Here is a 17986-nt window from a genome sequence, read left to right as displayed (position 1 = left end):
AAGGCAAACTGAAGAATGATGTGCATGGCATAATACCATTTATCTAGGTCCTAAAGACACACAAGACAATGCCATATATTACTGTGGATATAGATGTTTGTGGTAAGAGTATAAACATATGAATGGGGGTGACAGACTCCAGATTAACCTCTGAGGAGGGCGGGAGACATGGAGGAAGGGACAGCAAGAGGGAATGTACTTTTGGCTGTGTTCTATTTCTTTGGAAAGAGAAACAGAGAGAGGGATCTGAGGCAAATATGGCAAAATGTTAACATCTGTTCAATATGGGTGATTATGGGTACAGAGACACTTGGTATACCCCTTTCTCCTTTTCTGTGCATCGTTCTACAACTCGAAATTTTAAAAGAAGTTAAAATAACAAATGGGAGGTGGCATTCTGTACACAGCTTGATCATTCCCTATGTGGTGGTGGGGGGGAGGCAGTGTGAAGTGAGAGGCAGGGGGTAATGAGGGTACCTGGGGTGGGGCACGGCTGGGCAGGGACAGGGCAGGGGTTGGCTGGTGGGAGAAAGGAGCCTGGGTGGAGAGCCTGGTGGGAGGTCGTACTAAATCTTGGGCAGATTTTAAAGGGGAGGGACACACTGGCTTTCTCCTGGCTGCTTACTTGCCCTCCCCCACAAGTATATATTGCTCAGTGTCCGTGCCTCCCTCTACCCCCACCACAGCCTCTGGCTGGCTGCTTTTCAAAACAGTGATTTATTCAGTGAGCAGCTACTACAAAAGCAATAGCTCACAGGGCACTCATGACAAGGAATGGTGATATTTACAGATAATAACTTGCTGAACTCTCATGAAGGCCCTGCAGGTGGGTGCTGTTACCATCACCATCATCTGGATTTTATAGATGAGGACACAGAAGCACAGAGAGGTTCAGGGATTTGCCTGAAGTTGCACAGCCAGTCAGGGGCAGAGCTGGGATTTAAACCCAGGCTGCCTGGTGCCAGAGCCTGTGGTTCCTCATTGCTGCACTACGTTGTTCCTCACATACCAGGCACTGTCCTGGGCATTGCGGATTTGGTAATGACACAGCCCTGCCCTTGAAGAGCTTCAGGGCTAGTGCAGGCAAGTCAGACACCAACCAAGCAACATGCAGATGTAATTAGAGCTAAGGAGCCAGTAAAGGAAGAGCAACTTGTGCCCCAAGGGAGAGAGCACAGAGGAGGACACATTGAAGCCGAAGCATCTGGGAAGACCTCTCTGCAGAGGGGACATTTAAACGGAGACCTAAAGTTAGCCAGGAGGAGGGAGGACAGGGCAGGCTAGACAGAGAAATGAGCAAGTGCAAGGACATGAGCTCGCTGTGGGCAAGGAATCGGGAGCGGGTCAGAGGAGCCAAAGCACGCAGTGAGCAAGGGGCAGCAAAGCCAGGAGGCCATCACTCCAGGCCCTCCTTGCGGGAGGGGGGACCACATGTCCGGGTTTGCTCCCACTGTCCCGGTTCGTGCCTGTGATCCCAGCATAAATATTCATCATGTCTCATTTTGGTTTGGACAATAATAAATTTGAAGGTCACCCTCTCACAGGCCATAGTGGAGAGTCTGGAGTCTGTTCCCAGGGCAGTTGGAAAGCACTGAGGGGGTTTTAGTAGAGAGTGACACTATAATTTATAATATATAAAGTTCACTCTGGCCACTCTGGCCACTATGTGGAGAGGGCCTGCAGGGGAGCAGGAGGCAGGCCATCGTCCCCTTCCTGACTCAGCCGCAGGGTCGGGGAAAGGCAGGGGAGGCCTAGCTGGGGCCGGCTGAGGTTGCAGCCATGGGCAAAATGACTCAGGGCAAACGCATCCCCAGAGATGGTGCTCCCCTTCACCTCCCTTTGCTGACCCAGCCCCAATGCCTCTAGGAGGAGCCTTCAGGGGTGGGACTAAGCCCCTGAGAACTGCCGCCCACCTCCCAGGACTGCAGGGAAGCTGATGAAACAAATAGGAAAGTTCTCAAAAGAGCTAAAGGACTCACTAAATGTCAGAAAAATCGATGAACGATACTAACTTTTCATTTGATAATTTGTCTCTATCCCCTTCCTTCTCATCCCACACAGCACCCTACCTCCAAAAGGAGATGTTCAGAAGTGAGAGCCCAGGGCATTCCTGGATAGCAGGTGGGGAGGGTCTCCTGGCCATTTGGAACTGAAGAAGTTCCTGGAGAAAGCAGGTGGCTTCTCGTACCTGCTGATGTCGTGCTTGCTGCACCTCAGTGGAGACCCCACCCATTATGCACCCACCTCTGGAGGTTGGCATTTGTGTGTGTGTGTGTGTGTGTGTGTGTGTGTTGGGGGATATGTAGAGGAACATGTACACCGCTGGCCACGTACTATGGGGCAGATGCCCGCACAGATGCCACAGATCTCTTATATTTAGGGGGTTCTGAAATATTAAAACAAGCCCAAGGCTTGTCATGGCAATTCAGAGGGGGGAAGAAAGAAGTCAGAAGCCTGCGAAACGAATCCTGCAAGTACGAAGGGCCCCCTGTTTGTCGACCACAAAGTGCACTTGCCTAAGAGACCAGGGAGCTCAACCGAGTCAACCCTTCATGCGCAGGTGGAGAGTCACCGTCCAACCCCGTCTGGGAGCCGGGGGGGGGGGGGGGGGGGGGGGGGGGGGGAAGGCAGAGCCACAGGCTCGAGGAGGAAAGGAAAGGGCCGTGGGAGACGGGTCACTCACCAAGCGGCAGGACGAAGAAGAAGGGGAACCAGCAGAGCACAAAGACGCCCACGACGATGGCCAGCGTCTTGGCCGCCTTCTTCTCGCGGGAGAACTTGAGCAGGCGCACGGACAGCGAGCTGCGGAAGGTGTGGCCCTTGGCGCTGCGCGGCCCGTGCGCCCCGTCGGCCGCGCCGGCGCCTCGGCAGTGGATGCGCAGCACCACCTCGGAGGCCTTGCCGCGCTCGCGCTTGACGCCCGCCTCGAGGCTGCGCGTGGTGCTCCGCGCGACCACGTACACGCGACAGTACATGACCACGATGACGGCCATGGGCAGGTAGAAGGAGCACACGGAGGAGAAGACGGCGTAGCCTGCCTCCTCCGTGATGCCGCAGAAGCGCTCGTCGGGGGGCACCGGCTCCTTCCAGCCCAGCAGGGGCCCCACGGACACCACCAGGGCCACGGCCCAGAGCAGGGCCAGGATGGCGGCCGCCTTGCGCTCGGTCATGATCGCCGGGTACTTGAGCGAGTGGCGCACGCCCACGTACCGGTCCACCGAGATGGTGCAGAGGCTGAGGATGGAGGCCGTGCAGCACAGCACGTCCACGGCGGCCCACACGTCGCAGAAGGCCCGGCCGAAGGCCCAGAAGCCCAGCACCTCCATGGTGGCTGAAAAGGGCAGCACCGTGGCGCTCAGCAGCAGGTCGGCCACGGCCAGGTTCACAATAAAATAGTTGGTGACCGTCTGCAGGTGGCGGTTGCAGGCCACCGAGAGGATGACCAGCAGGTTGCCCGCCACGGCGGTGAGGATGAAGGCGGCCAGGAAGACGCCCACGCCCACGCCCTGCGCGCTCACCACCAGCCCCCCGACGGCCGCCGTGCCGTTCACCTCGCCGCCCGCGCCCGCGCCCCCCGGCTCCCCGGCGGAGCTCCGGTTGTCCTCGCCGCCGCCCGCGCCCACCACGCCGCCGCCGCCGCCGCCCGCGGCCCCCGGCACGCCGCCCACCGCCGGGCCCTCCGAGGCGGCCGCGCCGCCCGCGCCGCCCCCGCCGCCGCCCGCGCTGGAGCCCCCGGCGCTGCCGTCCGGGCGGGGTCCCTCGAAACTGACGCTCAGGAGGTCGCGGAAAGTCATCTCAGCGCGCGGCCGTCGGGGGCCGGGCCCGGGCGCAGGGCGAGCGACTGGCCGGGAGCGGGGCCCCGGGCATCGCCGCGCGGTCCCGCCCGAGTTCCTGGATGCGCAGCGGGGCGGGCGGGGCGGCGGCCGGGGCTCCCGGGGCTGGCGGCGCGGTCGGTGGAGGAGCCGGGGCCGGCGAGCGGGCAGAGCGGCGGCTCGGGGGCCGGGCGGTGCAGGCAGAGCCACTGCGGCGCGCTCCGCGGGCGCGGGGGGCGGGACGGAGGAGGGGCAGCGCCGGGAAGGAGGAGGGGGCGGCCGGCGCCGAGGGAGGGGGCGCCCGCGCGGGGCGGAGGGGCGAGCGGCGACGCCGGGGCCCGGGGGGGGGGGGTCGCGGCGGGGCGTCCGCGCCGGCCGGGCGGCAGCCACCCCTGCCTCGCGCCGGCGCCCACTACCGCCCTCCCTCCTCGCCGTCCGCGCTGCGCCCCTGGCGCGCCCCTCCCGGGCCTCTTCCCTCCTCTCCCCTCGGCCGCGGGCCCCTTCCTCCCGCCCTTTCCCCCCAGCCTCTCGGTCACTCGCTGGTGCCCTTGGGCGCGCGGAGCGGAGACGGCGCGATTCCCGGGTCGCCGGGCTCCGGGGCTCCCCGGCTCCCGGCTCCGGCCGCCAGAGAGCAGCAAGCGCCTGGGATCTGCGGACTGCGGACTGGACCGCGCAATACCGCGGCTTGCCTCCTGGGACTGCCTGGAGGGATCTGCCGCACCTCCTTACTCCTCCCAAGCCACTGGCCAGGCGAGGGTCTCCAACGCCTCTGTGCAGCGCGGGGAGTGCAGAGAGTCCCGGGAGGAACCAGATGCCAGTGCTGCTCTGTGACGGGAAAAGGAACGGGACTATCTGGTTATGGATCTGGGATCCTGCCCACCAGTCATCGGTTTGCATGTACCAACTTCTGCATTGTTACTTTACTCCATATCAGATGTGGAATGAAACTTCCTTGGTACACTAAGTGGCCTTCCGGGAAGGGAGGGTTAAGTGCTGGAGGGTGGGAAAGGGCACTTGGACCGATGGTTAAAGAGTGGGGGGGTGGGGGGGTGGTTGGCAGACTGGCTGGCTCCAAATCTGGGCTGTGGACCATAGGAGCTCTTTGATTTCTCTGTGTCTCAGTCCTTCATCTGTAAAATGAGGGTAAGAGTAGTGTCTATTTAATGATACGAACATTGAGTTAGTTAAAATGTGTTAAGACCCCAGAGCAGGGCCTGGGTTTGTTGGCTGCGTGGGTCTTGGCCAGGCAGGACTTGGACAGGGAGGGCAGAGGATCTATGGAACTGGTTTGAACCAGGGACACAGGTGGAGGGTTGCATTTGGGAAGCCTCTTGCTAACTAGCAGGACTGGGTAGGGAGAGACAAAAAGAGATCATTCATTTGACCCACATAAAATTACTAACCAGGGTGGCGGGCATCATGCTGGCTGGACACGTTGGGTGGCAGGGGGAAGAGAATAGCACCGTGTAGGTGCAAGGTGACCAAGGCTTGAGCTGTGCCAGGGAGCTGAGGGCCTATTTGGAGAGATGTCTGGAAAGAAGTGGAGAACTGGGGGCCTTGGAGCCCACTGGCTGTGGATGGCCGGGAGAGACCTAGATGAGAAGGTGCTATGGAGACAAAGCAGAAAATGGTAGAAATTTGTTAGAAATCCAGCCCAGGAAGCTAAAGCTCTTAGTGTCCTAGCTTAGAAACAGCTCTTCCAAGGTCCTCTGTTTCCCCATTACATCTTCCATCTTTTACTTGGGTCTTTGAGAGTTTACCATAGAAGAGTAGGAGTGAAAGCAAGGTGAGCTCTGATGACCCTCCTGACCTTTTGGTTCTTTTTGATACAGTGGCAAGGCTGGGTTTTAGATGGATACCTAGCATGTGTATTTATCTCCCCTCCTGTATGAGGCCCCTTTAGAGCGAGCATAAAGAAAAAGGAGAAGTTCATCCCACAACCAAGAAGTTAACCCCTGGGCAGATAAACCTGAACTGGAGCCCCTATTAGAGGTCACAAGGGGTTTGAGGAGATCTGGACCTCCTCCTCTCTCGTGAAGATGGTACAGGTGGTTGTCACTTGCAGAGTCAGAATGCCGAATGGGAGAGGATACTGATGGAGAAGTCGTTCCTGATGGATATCCTGTTTTGGGGGACCAGCATTCCCCTGGCTCCCTTCCACTCCACCAACCTTTATTTGTTCATTCAGCACAAATAAGGCACCAGCTATATGCTGCAACTGTTCCGGGCACTGGATATGATGTTAAATTACGCAGAATGACTTCTGGGGCTCACATTCAAATGGCATAAAGTGTCATTAAGTGTTAGGAGGAGAGCTGTCCTATTGCTATGGACCGAAGCTTTCTCTGGCTTTGATATCTGAGTCCTGGAGACTCTCTTCAATGAAATCTTCAAAGAAAATCCAAATCCAGAGAAACCCTTTCTCAGTACCTCCCCACCCCTGAATAGTAGTGGAGACTGAAAGAGTACAAAATCATGCACATCATTGGTAGATGTGGCTAAAGCAGCCACTTGGATCAGTCCCTATGAAGAACATGGACATCCAGTCTATTCTTCAGCTGCAAATGGGTCTCTAGTCCTAGCTTGACCTTTCAGCTTCCTATGGCTTGACCCTACTCCTGGCTACCACCAGACCTATAATCCCTACTGACCCACAACCTGAGCCTTCCTGATCCCCCTAATTGTGTCATTTACTCCAGTTACATACTGTGGTCAGCAGGGGCACTGGGTGAAGGCGTGAGGGCTTGGGGCTACCTTCCCTCATCCTCAGGACAGCAGAATTTGGTGCTTAGGACTGGCACCTCCCGGTGGTCCTGGGTCAGGGAGTAAGTATATAGGGAAAGGATGTCGTTTGTAGGAAGGAGATGCTTGGTGATCTAATAACCTCCCAGCCAGCCTGATCCCTCTGTCAACTGAAGCTGTAGGAGACTTGAGATCAGTTATGATTGGATTATTTATGCTAATTTTTGCTTAAAATTAATGGAGTTGGAGGTTAGTGATTATATATCCCATCACAATGGAGAAGGTAGAGGTTGGGGATGGACGCCAATAGAATGATATCCTACTCAAGGCCTGGCAAGGAGCTGGCTGTTCTGCAGACCCTTGCAGTGGCTGTTTGCTTTGCAGCTGTGTTTGCTTCTGCTCCTAAGAGATAGCTTTTTGTTTCTTTTTATGTTCTTTAGGAGAGGAAATTATTGGGAAGCAGCATATTGGACAAAGTTGGAAGACACACTGGGGTGGAAAACTCTGAGTGAGGCAGAGATTAGTTGGGATAGGTTAAAAGCTGTAATAAAGAACCCTCACAGGTCAGTGGCTTAGTGCAATGAAACTGTAATTCTCACTTACTCAGCATCCAGTGTGAGTGTACCAGGTTGGCAACTCTCATGGACAGATCTCCATGAGGAACTCAGGGGTCCAGGCTCCTTCTGATGCATGGCTCCACTTTTTCCCAGAGTGTGGGAATTCTCCAGGATCCTGGAGACCTCTTCTAAATTGTCTACATCCAGCTGCCCTAAGAACAGAGTGGGAGCATGGAGGGTTATGTGGACATCTTAGGAGGAGCCACACACAGCACCTCTGTCCGAGCCCATGCTCTCACTTAGATGCAAGGAGGAAATGTGATTCAGCCAAATGTCCAGGAAAAGGGAACAGGTATGATGACCACCCAGCCTGTCTGTGCTGCAGGACAGCAAGAGTCCCGGGAAGACTTGATCTGGGCATTAGTCAGGCAATGCTTCATGGATAGATTGTGAAAAGAGCCGGTAGGCTGGCTGCTCTGAACCCCAGCTAACACTCCACCCAGGCCCAGTGGATGCTGTTCATGTGGCTATTCCTTTCTGACCAGGCCCATCAGGCACATTTTCAGCACCACCTGCTAAAAAAACGTGGGAATTGGGAATACCATTTGGGAATGAGCTGGTGATGGTGACAATTTCAATTCATTCAGCTCTGGGAATGCATCAGGAGATTGACATGGACAGTGGATGCTCAGCTTGCATTCCTTTAACCTTCATGGAGAATTAGCGAACCCTTTCTAGTAGGATTCACCCAGTGCAGATGGGAATCTCTCACCTTCCTTGCCTAGAAGTCCACTCCTGTAATCTGAGTCTCCTAACTCCAAGAACCAGTATTTCTCGTTACATCACATTTTCTTTGTACCTCCTAGTACAAGTGACCTAGAATCTTACTACCTCCTCTGGCCCCTGAGATCGGATTACCCATTGTGGGTAACAGAAAAGTGGGGAAGACAGTCCATGGGGATATTCTGTACAAATGAAAAGAAAGATGAGAAAGTTCCAGGGATAAACTTTGCTAATCTGACAAATTCTCTGACCCTCAAGCCGAGTGGCAAATGCTAATGAGGGAGATTTCCTAACACAGAATTAAAATAGGCCAGTCAACTCAGAGGAAGTGGCCTATAATCAACTTGAGAGGCCAGGCAGGGTTGCATGACTCCAATCCCAATTAGGGAGGCTAAGACAATTCCTGCTGGGATGTCAACCTTCCAGCTCACAAATAAGATGGCTCAAAGCCATTTTCCATTTCCTTTTCTCCTGGGCCAAGATTCTCTGGAGAAGACAGTGAAGAAAGGAGGATTTCCCTTGATAATGAGTCTCTGGAGGAATGGAAGGTAGAGAAAGAAAGAAAGAAAGAAATATCCCAAGTATCCCAGGAAAAAAATATTAGGAAGTGAGACTGGCCTTCCTCACTTTGCTTTCTCTGTGCCTTATCACTCCTTGGGCTCCTACCAAATTCCTCTTCCTCTCTCTTCTGCAGGTTAGTCACTATTCTTGGATCCTTCATTTCCCTATAAATGTAAAGTGGTGATAATAACTGTCCCACTTGGGGATTAAGTGTCTGCAAAAATCTCACTTACCTCCTCCTTTGGGTCCCCATTGCCTTCGATTTATTCCTCAGCAGTCCTTTGTAATTTCATTGTTTACTGGTGATATCTGGAGACAGTGGCCTTCTGGGGATTTTCAGTGACTGTGACATATTTGTCTTGTTGTGCCCAGCAGTGAGTACAGGCCTGGGCTCGCTCGAAGTCACTCAGTGAGTTTGTTCAGTCGAGAGATGAACATGTGAATCAACAACTGAAGACATGAAGGACCGCACACCTCTAAGTGTCATTGAGGGTTAGAATGTGTAGCTCTGTCCTTGAGCACCAGTTCCTTTTGCAAGAGGCAACTAGGGAGGACTTCGCACATTCCAGGGAGCCTGGTCTGTCTAGGGCAAGAATGGGCATTTTTCTCCCAGGAGGAGTGCCTCTGGGAGTCACCAGCAGGGCCTGGATTAAGTGGTGCATGCCCCTGCTCCCAAAAAGGAATAGAAAGTGCCCAGGGTTGGAATGTGTTTGACATGTTCCTGTAGTTTTTGGCTTGGGTTTTTGTCTAAAGCCTTCGGCCTTTGAAGAAAGGTGGTCATTGGACACTGCAGGACCCAGTGAGTTCTCTGATAGGGGCAGAAGTCTGCTCTGCGTCTGTACATACTTAGCAGAGGAACACTGGTGACTCTCGCTCAGCGAACACTCATTTGAAATCATCTGGTTCCACCAACTCAACTGGCCACTGTGAAATTATGTGGGTGAAGGTTACAAACAGTTTTTTTTTTTTTTTTTTGCATTCCTTTTGAAAATCAGAGGCTAAATGTTGGCGTTTTATAATGGCCATCTTTAGAGGTGACTGGCATTTAAGGATCTTAGGAGTTGTTTGAATCCCTCTAGGGATCTGCTCTTTGGTGGTTTAGTTAGGATCATAACCTTGTGTAGCGGGGAGAACAGTGGTTTCCCAAAGGAGATGCCCACATCTTAATCCCTGGAACTTTTGAATGTTACAAGTCTTTATAGAAAGAGTCTGGGCAGATGTAACTAAATTAAGGATCTTGAGATAGGGAGAACATCTTGGATTATCCGGGTGGACCCTAAACCCAATGATAAATATCCTTCTAAGAGTGAGCCAGAGGGAGGTGAGACATAGATACACAGAGAAAGTGATGTGAAGATAGGCAGAGAACAGAGTGATGTGATCATAAGCCAAGGGAGGCCAAAGATTGCCAGATGCCACCAGAAGCTGGAAGAGGCAAGGAATGGATTCTTCTCTGGAACTTTTGGTGGGAATGTGGCCCTGCCAACATCTTGAATTTTAGACTTCTGCTCTCAGAACTGTGAGAGAATAAATTTGTTGTCTTTTTTTTTTTTTTAAAGGATTTTTACTTATTCATTTGAGAGAAATAGAGCATGAGCAGGGGGAGGGGCAGAGGGAGATGCAGATTCCTCGCTGAGCCAGGAGCCTGATAAGGGGCTTGATCCCAGGACCTCAGGATCATGACCTGAGCCAAAGGCAGAAGTACAACTGAGCCACCCAGGAGCCCCTAAATTTCTGTTGTCTTAAGCCACCAGTTTGTGTTCATGTGTTACAGCAGCCACAGGAAGCGAATACACCTCAACCAGAGATTGGCATTCTGGTCTGCCAAAGCATTCCCTTTCAAGCAACACAAATGGTGTCGAGGGCTTTTTAAGGTGTATTTATCAACTACAAAGGAGAAGGTAAAGGCATACCTGGGGCAGACCCAACTTGATTAGGAGTAGAGAGATCGTCTGGAACCTCCGGAGGTAGTCCCCTGTGGTATACATGTAATGTTTCAATTCTGTTTGCCAAATAAATCTGTCCGTGTTAAATTGTCAGGGGTGTTTCATTGGGCAGGAAGGAAAGTTTTTCAGTCAAAGCCCAAGGGTTATAATTGTAGGCTGGGGGATAGGGAAATTTTGTAAACTATTTGAAATATCTGCCACCTGGGTGGCATGTTTACTCTGAGGAAGAAGGTGAACAAAGACAGTTTATCATATACATTATAGCAGCTGTGTCTACCAAGAATCATTGAGGGTGACCATCTGTAGGTATAGTTATTTACATTAGTTGTTTATGGATAAAGCAGGATATTGAGTGGTTTCATTCTCTGGAGCACCCTATTGACCTAAATTGAGGGACTTTTTTTTTTGGAAAAGAGACTGATCTTTTACCAGGGTGCCTTGTGTTTACAGTATCTACATGCATCCTTGTTAATAAAGGTTGTCAGTTGGGAAGTCTATCTTCTAACTGTTTGATCTTCAGAGATGTAACAGATTGTCCAGAGAAGCAGAACCAATAGGGGATAAATGTATCTGAAAAAAAAAAATATATATATATATATACAAAACTTTTAACGTTTATTTTAAGGAACTGACTCACTCAGTTGTGTGGGTTGGCAAGTCCAAAGTCTCTAGTGCAGGCTATAAATCAGGTGAGAGTTGAAGTTGCAATCCAACTCTGAAATCTGGAGCACTGGCCAGCAGGCTGGAAACCCAGGTAGGGTTTCGATGTTACAGTCTTGAGGCAGAATTTCTTTTTCTTTGGGAAACCTCAGTTTGTGCTCTTCAGGCCTTGATTGGATGAAGCCCACCCACATTATGGAGGGTAATCTCCTTTATTTAAAGTGAACTGCTTGTTGATGTCTATTACATCTACAAAATACCTACGCTCACACGTCTAGATTAGTGTGTGAAACACAAACGGCAACACAAATAATGGCACCAGAGCCTAGCTTTTCCTCTTTTGCATGATTGAGTTGTGACCCAATGGATTTTTATCAGAAAAGTTTCAGATATGGTTTTTAGGGGATCTTGTTCTACTTTTGGGGCCTGGTTTTGACCCTCAGGTTCACTGTGGTTAGGGAGATCCAGGCCAGTTTAATTAGAACCTGTCATCCAAGACTAACCAATGTATGTAAAATTGGTAATATCTCAGGTAACCCTGGCTTACACACACCTAAACATATTCTCAGTTCTTTTCTGAATAGTTGCTGGTCTTCTCTGGGTTTAGGAAATCTTTAATTATACTTATTAATTCAGTTCTGGTTAATTAATGACTGGTTATTATTCAGTTCTGGTTAGTTAATTAATTAATTCTACATTTGTCAGCATCCTTGGCCCATGGATGGGCCACCTTTAGAGGTAACTGGCATTTAAGGACCTTAGGAGTTGTTGGAGAAAGGATAGGGAGGAGGAGGTTGGAGTCACTGGCGGTGTGGAGGGGGCAGCAGCGGATGGGTAAGAGGGGGAGAGACAGGGCTGCATCCAGGGCAGTAACTGGAGGACAAGGAGGGGGAAAATGAAGGGCAATGAGTCTAGTTTGATGTTACTTAAGTTTTCAAATTGCTCATTAGCTTTGGCCAAAGGATCTTTCAGTGAAGCGATTTTTAAATCAGAATTTCCTTTGGGGACCTTTGCACGCTGATCCAAATATCTTTCTTATTCCTTTTGTTTTCAAAGTATCTCTCAAATCAACAATTGTGTTCAAGTCACTTGTTTCCTGGAGTGGCTACTGAAGGTCCAAATGATTCTTGGTGAAGTTAGGTCATTTAGAAAGACAGGTACGAGAATTTGGATTCTAATGAGAATAATCTGTTGAAGGCAGGAGTTTTTCCTGGAGGAGGAGGGGACTTGGATGACTCATGAAAGATGGCAATGGTCTGTAGAAAGGTGGTGCATTGACACCTGTGTCTTAGGACCTCATGACAGTTGGCTGTCTTCCAATGCAGGCCTGACAATTGGCAACTCCCTATGGAAAACCAGAGAAAAGACGCTCTCCGGGCAAGGTATTGAGATGAAAGAACTTCCCTCAGCTTTATTGGTGATCCACAGCAGTTCGTCTGAATGGATTCCGATGCAGTGAGCACCACAAACCACTCTAGGAAGCTGGCATGACCTGTAGGTCTACAGGGGAGCTCTGCCTGTAGGGGGCCCTGTGATTCTCCATCTTGTGGCCAATAATTTTGACAGAAGGGCACTGAATGGAAACATAAAAGGCAGCAACAGAGATAAAGGGAATGGCCTAGTTCTACCAAGGATTCAAACAAAGGAGACCCACTAAACCGATAATAAGTGGCCAAGGACTCAATGCAAAGGGAGGGAGTTCAGACTAAGCACTGATTTACTACACTGGAGTAGATCTGACAAGTTGCGAGTAGCAAGGCACAAAGGGTTCATATGAGGTCTGTGTAGAACGCACCTGGCCGAAGGCTGGGGTCAGCAGCCATGGGTCACAGTGCAAACTGTATCTTGTTGGGACCTTTAGGAAAACTGTGGACATAAACAAAGACCTTCTAGATGAGAACAAACAGAAGCAGTTCATCCAGAGCCTATTATAGCAAGGGAGTCAGCCACCATTACTTGCATTGGTCAGGGACTTAAAGGCAGGCAGGGACTGGGAAAGTGTTCTAGCAAAAAGACAAAGGAAGGTTTCAGGTGTGCTGTGATTCAGGTGTGATTGATTGTGCTGTGATTGTCCCTCCAGTATCACAGGGACACTGGAGGGAATGCAACTAGAAGAAGAGCATCTTATGTGATTGGTGGGGGTGCATCTTTGCCTTCTTTTGGTGGTGCCTGCGTTGGAAGCAGGTGTATAAAATCAAGAAGCTGGAAGTCATTGAACAATTCCTGACCATTCCAGGCCAATTGGTATGAGCATCTGACTTCCCCAGGGGGGTTGCTGCAGACCGTGGGTAAAAGTTCTATTGTCATGTATGGTCTGGCCAATGTCCATTTGTATATTCAGATCCTCAGGAGATATTGGTGTCTCGCCTCAGCAAGTTCACGGTATGGGTAAGGAAATAAGATGGACGTTGAAGGGCAGGACTATGTGTTTGGAATTGGGGGCGGGGGAGGGGGGCCCTTCTGAGGCCAGGCTGAGGGATCAGGCTGTGGGCATGCTGGAGGTCAGGCTGTGGGTGGAGTGAGGGTTAGGCTGTACTCAGGGAAGGGGTTGGTGGCTGGTCAGGGCAGGCCGATGGGGTTGGTCAGTGGTTTTCTTCTGAGAGTATGTTACCAGTTTAGGGCTGACCCAGGAATACTGGCCTTACCTCTGACCCTGATTTAAGCTCTTCCAACTTTCTAAACATCTCCTTTGACATTAAGAGACCATCCTCAGCTGTACCTGGTACCTTTGGGGGGAATACTTTTAGGTACATTCTAAGGTTGGGGAGGAAGTAAAATGGTTTTGATAATAGAGGGCAGGGTTAAATTACAGCCTGCCATCTCTCCCTGCTGTGAGGGAAATGTATCATCACACCTGCACACAAAGATGCTTTCACAGTCACATCCCTTGACAAGCCAGAACTGCCCCTGTGCCATTGTGTTAAGAATCAAGATTCTGTGATGCCACAGACTTCCTAGGTTGGTAGGTGTGAGGAGATGGTGGGAATTATAGGGGCTTTGTTCCTTTCATTGTGCAATTTAACACATTTCCTTCCGCCTTGAAAGTTTGACTCTAGGAGTAGCTGTAATTCATAATCTCCAGTTATTGCTAATCAAGGGTGACTGAATGGAGGCCACAAGATTCAGCCAACAAAACCTCACTTACTGTCTTGCCACAGTGCCTGAAGAGTCACGTCTTTGCTCCACTCTTGGGTTGATCATGCCCTCCATTTCCCCATTCACTCACAAATATTTATTACAAGTGTACACTATACATCAAGCACTTTGTTGGGCATGGGGGTAAAAGGTTGAGTAAGATACAGCCTTGACTTCCTTGGATACCATAGTTTATTGTGGTAGACAGGTGGTAAAACACAATAGTGCAATGAGTCTAGTGTAATGAAGAACACACACAGGGCACTGTGATAGGACCATGTGGGGCACTGGGCAACACAGGTGGAGTGGTGAGGTCAAACGTCTCTGAATGTCATTTCAACTGAGACTGGATTTTTAGAAATACCAAGTTTGTGAAGAACAGACAAATGCACTTCAGGTAGAACAAAAGCATGTAGAAAATTCTCAGGCTAGGGCAATTTTGGCATTCTTGCCACCAAATGAAGATTGGTGATCTTAGAGCACAGAGAATGAGGATTGAGGGCATGAGTTGCAGTTGGAGAGGAAGCTGGGGGCCAGAGAGAGATGCAGAAAGGTGTCTACATTTAATTCTAATGGAATATTTGAATCAATAGGATATTTTCATATTAAACCATAACACATGGAGAAATGCATAAATCATAGGTAAATATCTTGCTGAATTTTCATGAAATAAACATACCTGTGTAACCATCACTCAGATGAGGAAACAGTATGTTACCCCTGCTCCTTTCCAGGCAGGTGGCATCTGGACCTTCTAAACTGCCTGGTCTTGTGTGGCCTCTTGGTCAGGAGTGCCTGCAGGATTGTTACTGTTCCTTAGGGTCCTCCCTTGGGCTGATGGTTCATGGTTGCCTCTTTTACTAGACTTGAGGCTGCCTGTGGGCAGGGGCATATCTATTCCATTCACCCTTGGGTCCCCCTCTGGGATTGCCATTTGTCACGACTGACCCACTGACCACCTGAGGTAGAGGCTACTCTTTTAACTGTGAAACCCCGCCCCCCTTGTCATAGGTGGCCTCTCCCTATTCCCTCACACTGACTCCCCCATTCTGGGCAATGGCTCATCTACTTTTTTTTTTTTAAGGATTTATTTATTTTAGAGAGTGAGAGGGTGACTAGGGGAGAGGAGTAGAGGGAGAGTGAGAGAGAGAGAGAGAATCCTCAAGGAGACTCCCTGTTGAACACAGAGCCCACTGCGGGGCTCGATCCCAGCACCCTGAGATCATGACCTGAGCCAAAGTCACGAGTCAGATGGTTAACTGATCAGCCACCTGGGTGCCCCTCATCTACTTTTTATCTCTATAGATTTTTGCCTGTTCTAAACATTTCATTAAAATGGAATCATGGGATTGGCTTCTCTCACTTAACATAATATTTTAAAGATTCATTTGTGTTTTGATGTGTTTCAGTACTTCACTCCTTTTGTGTCTGAACATTATTTCACTCCATTTAAAGACACTGATTTAAAGTCTTTTCTGATAACTTCATCATCTGGGTTTCCTCCAGGGTAGTTGCTATTGATTACCTTTTTTTCTGTGTATGGGTCCGATTTTCATATTTCTTGACATGTCTCAGTTTTTTTTGTTGTTGTTGAAAGCTAGACATCTAAAATAATACAACGTGGCAGGTCTGAAAATTGCATTCTAACCCCCCCACCCCCCAGTGTTAGTGTTTGTCCCTGTTCGTTATAGGTGCTGTTGTTTGTTTAGTAACCTTTCTGAACTAATTCAAGAGAGTCTGTATTCTTTGTCATGTGTGGCTGCTGAAGTCTCTGTGGATAGGTTAGTGGACAGACTGGACAGAGCATTTTAAAGGCCTGGAAACAGTGAATTCTGTGGTCTTTGCCAAGGAGCTCTGGATACATATTGGGGCTCACTTTCAACACTCAGCTAGACCCTTGACACCCCTTCTTTAGCCTTCACTAGATTCTTAAAGTCAGTCAGAGGCAAGAGCTTGGGGCTTCCTCAGAACTTTCCTGAGCCTGTGCACAGCCTTATACATGCATGTGATCTTCCAGACCTCCAGGAATATATCAGAAATTTTCAAAGTACCTATGGATATCTCATTCCCAGCTTTTCCTTTTAAGTTTTTTGGTTAGCCTAAAATGTTTGTTCCAACTGTTATCCACCACCCTACATAGTGTTGAAGTTAAACATTTGCTTTTTTTTTTTTTTTAGTCACAGAGAGAGAGAGAGAGAGAGAGGCAGAGACACAGGCAGAGGGAGAAGCAGGCTCCATGCACCGGGAGCCCGATGTGGGATTCGATCCCAGGTCTCCAGGATCGCGCCCTGGGCAAGGCAGGTGCTAAACTGCTGCGCCATCCAGGGTTCCCAAACATTTGCTTTTAATTGTTTTCAGTGTCCCCCCAGGGGAAGAAAAGCTTTTCACTAGGAAAGCACCCAGTCAAGTCAAATACAGCTAACCTTGTAAGTGGGATCTTCCAAAATTAACCAGACAGGTCAAATAATGATAATTTTTTGGGACTGTGGCTTTGAAAGGGCTCCAGCCCTGTTCTGTTCCTTCTGGTGGCTGCCAGGCTGCTACTTTTCACTGCAAGTGTGGGCTGTTGTTTTTTGAGACTACTTTGGAGGCGTGGAATGGGGGATGGGATGAAGGCAAGTTACAAGGCCACATAGATCACTGTTCCTAATGAGATTCAGCCAGTTTTCTTTGAATAAATGCTCTGTTAATAATACACTCAGGTTAATTTGCAGAGTTCTGAAAAAGTTGATTCTTATGATTTTTGCTTTTATAGAGGAGAGAATTTTCAGAGATCCTTCCTCTGCCATTTTTGCTGGTGTTACCTCCTCGTGATATTGTGTAACATGTTCATCTAGGCATTTTTAGATTTTCTTTTTCTGTGTTTCTGTTTTCTGTGCTTTTCTTTTTTTTTTTTTTCTTTAGCAAGTGTACTTTATAGGTTGTGTTAGATACTTCACAGGTTGTGTTGTATACTTCCTATTGCATCACATTGGGGATTATGTAATATCCAGTTGTCACATTCTTGGGATGTTAAGAATAAACTCTGGGTTCAGGAGCTGTCAGCCTGGTCTGTCTGTTACAAAGTTTTCCCCGAAACTTCACTTGAAGATTTGTGTTGTCATTTGTTGTCTAGATTTGTTATTTCTTCTGGGGCAATGAAATTGTGATTTTTAAAATTTGTCATTCCTTCTGCATTTATGAGCTATGATCTCTCTATGAAGAAGAACTGTCATCAGTTATTTGGTTATTCTGAAATACGATTTACTAGAAGAAGGATAGAAACTTGATTCTTTTGCTTTTGTATTTTTATTGTGATATTTACAGATAACATAAAGCTTTTTGAACCTAACATAAAATTTACCATCGTAACCATTTTAAATGTATAGCTCAGGAGTGTTAGTATGTTGACATTGTTGTGAAACAGAGATCCAGAACTTTTTTCATCTTGCAAATCTGAAACTCTGTACTTACTAGATAACAACTACTTATTCCCTCTCCTTCCCAGGCCCTGGTAACCACCATTCTACTTTTTATGAATTGACTTCTTTAGATACCTAATATAAGAGGAATCATCCTGTATTTGTTTTTTTATGACTGTCTCATTTCACTTAACAGAATGTCCTCATTTCACTTAACAAAATGTCCTCAAGGTTCACCCATGTTCTAGCATGTGACAGGATTTCCTTCTGTTTTTAAAACATTTTTAAAGATTTTATTTATTTAATTGAGAGGGAGAGAGAGGACCAGAACACGGTGCCGGGGAGAGGGGTGGAGTTTGAAGGAGAAGCACACTCTCCACTGAGCAGGG

At 49.1% G+C, this 17986-nt stretch overlaps 1 protein-coding gene across 3 annotated transcripts in view; it reads right to left on the bottom strand.

Annotated features, from left to right (window-relative positions):
* The window catches only part of ADRA1D (adrenoceptor alpha 1D), a 32961-nt gene extending 28964 nt beyond the window's left edge, over nt 1-3997 (bottom strand). For all 3 annotated transcript variants that reach the window (XR_013365016.1, XR_013365015.1, XM_077872335.1), the window contains exon 1: nt 2684-3997. Coding sequence is in view for 1 of the 3 variants with exons in the window: in XM_077872335.1 (XP_077728461.1) it covers nt 2684-3794 (1111 nt within the window). In the remaining 2 variants the exon portion in view is untranslated. The remainder of the gene's footprint in view (nt 1-2683) is intronic.
* Nucleotides 3998-17986: the final 13989 nt, after the last annotated feature.

This window comes from Canis aureus, chromosome 26, assembly GCF_053574225.1.
Source record: "Canis aureus isolate CA01 chromosome 26, VMU_Caureus_v.1.0, whole genome shotgun sequence".
In the NCBI taxonomy this organism is placed as follows: domain Eukaryota; kingdom Metazoa; phylum Chordata; class Mammalia; order Carnivora; family Canidae; genus Canis; species Canis aureus.
This window is presented reverse-complemented; position numbering and strand designations above follow the sequence as displayed.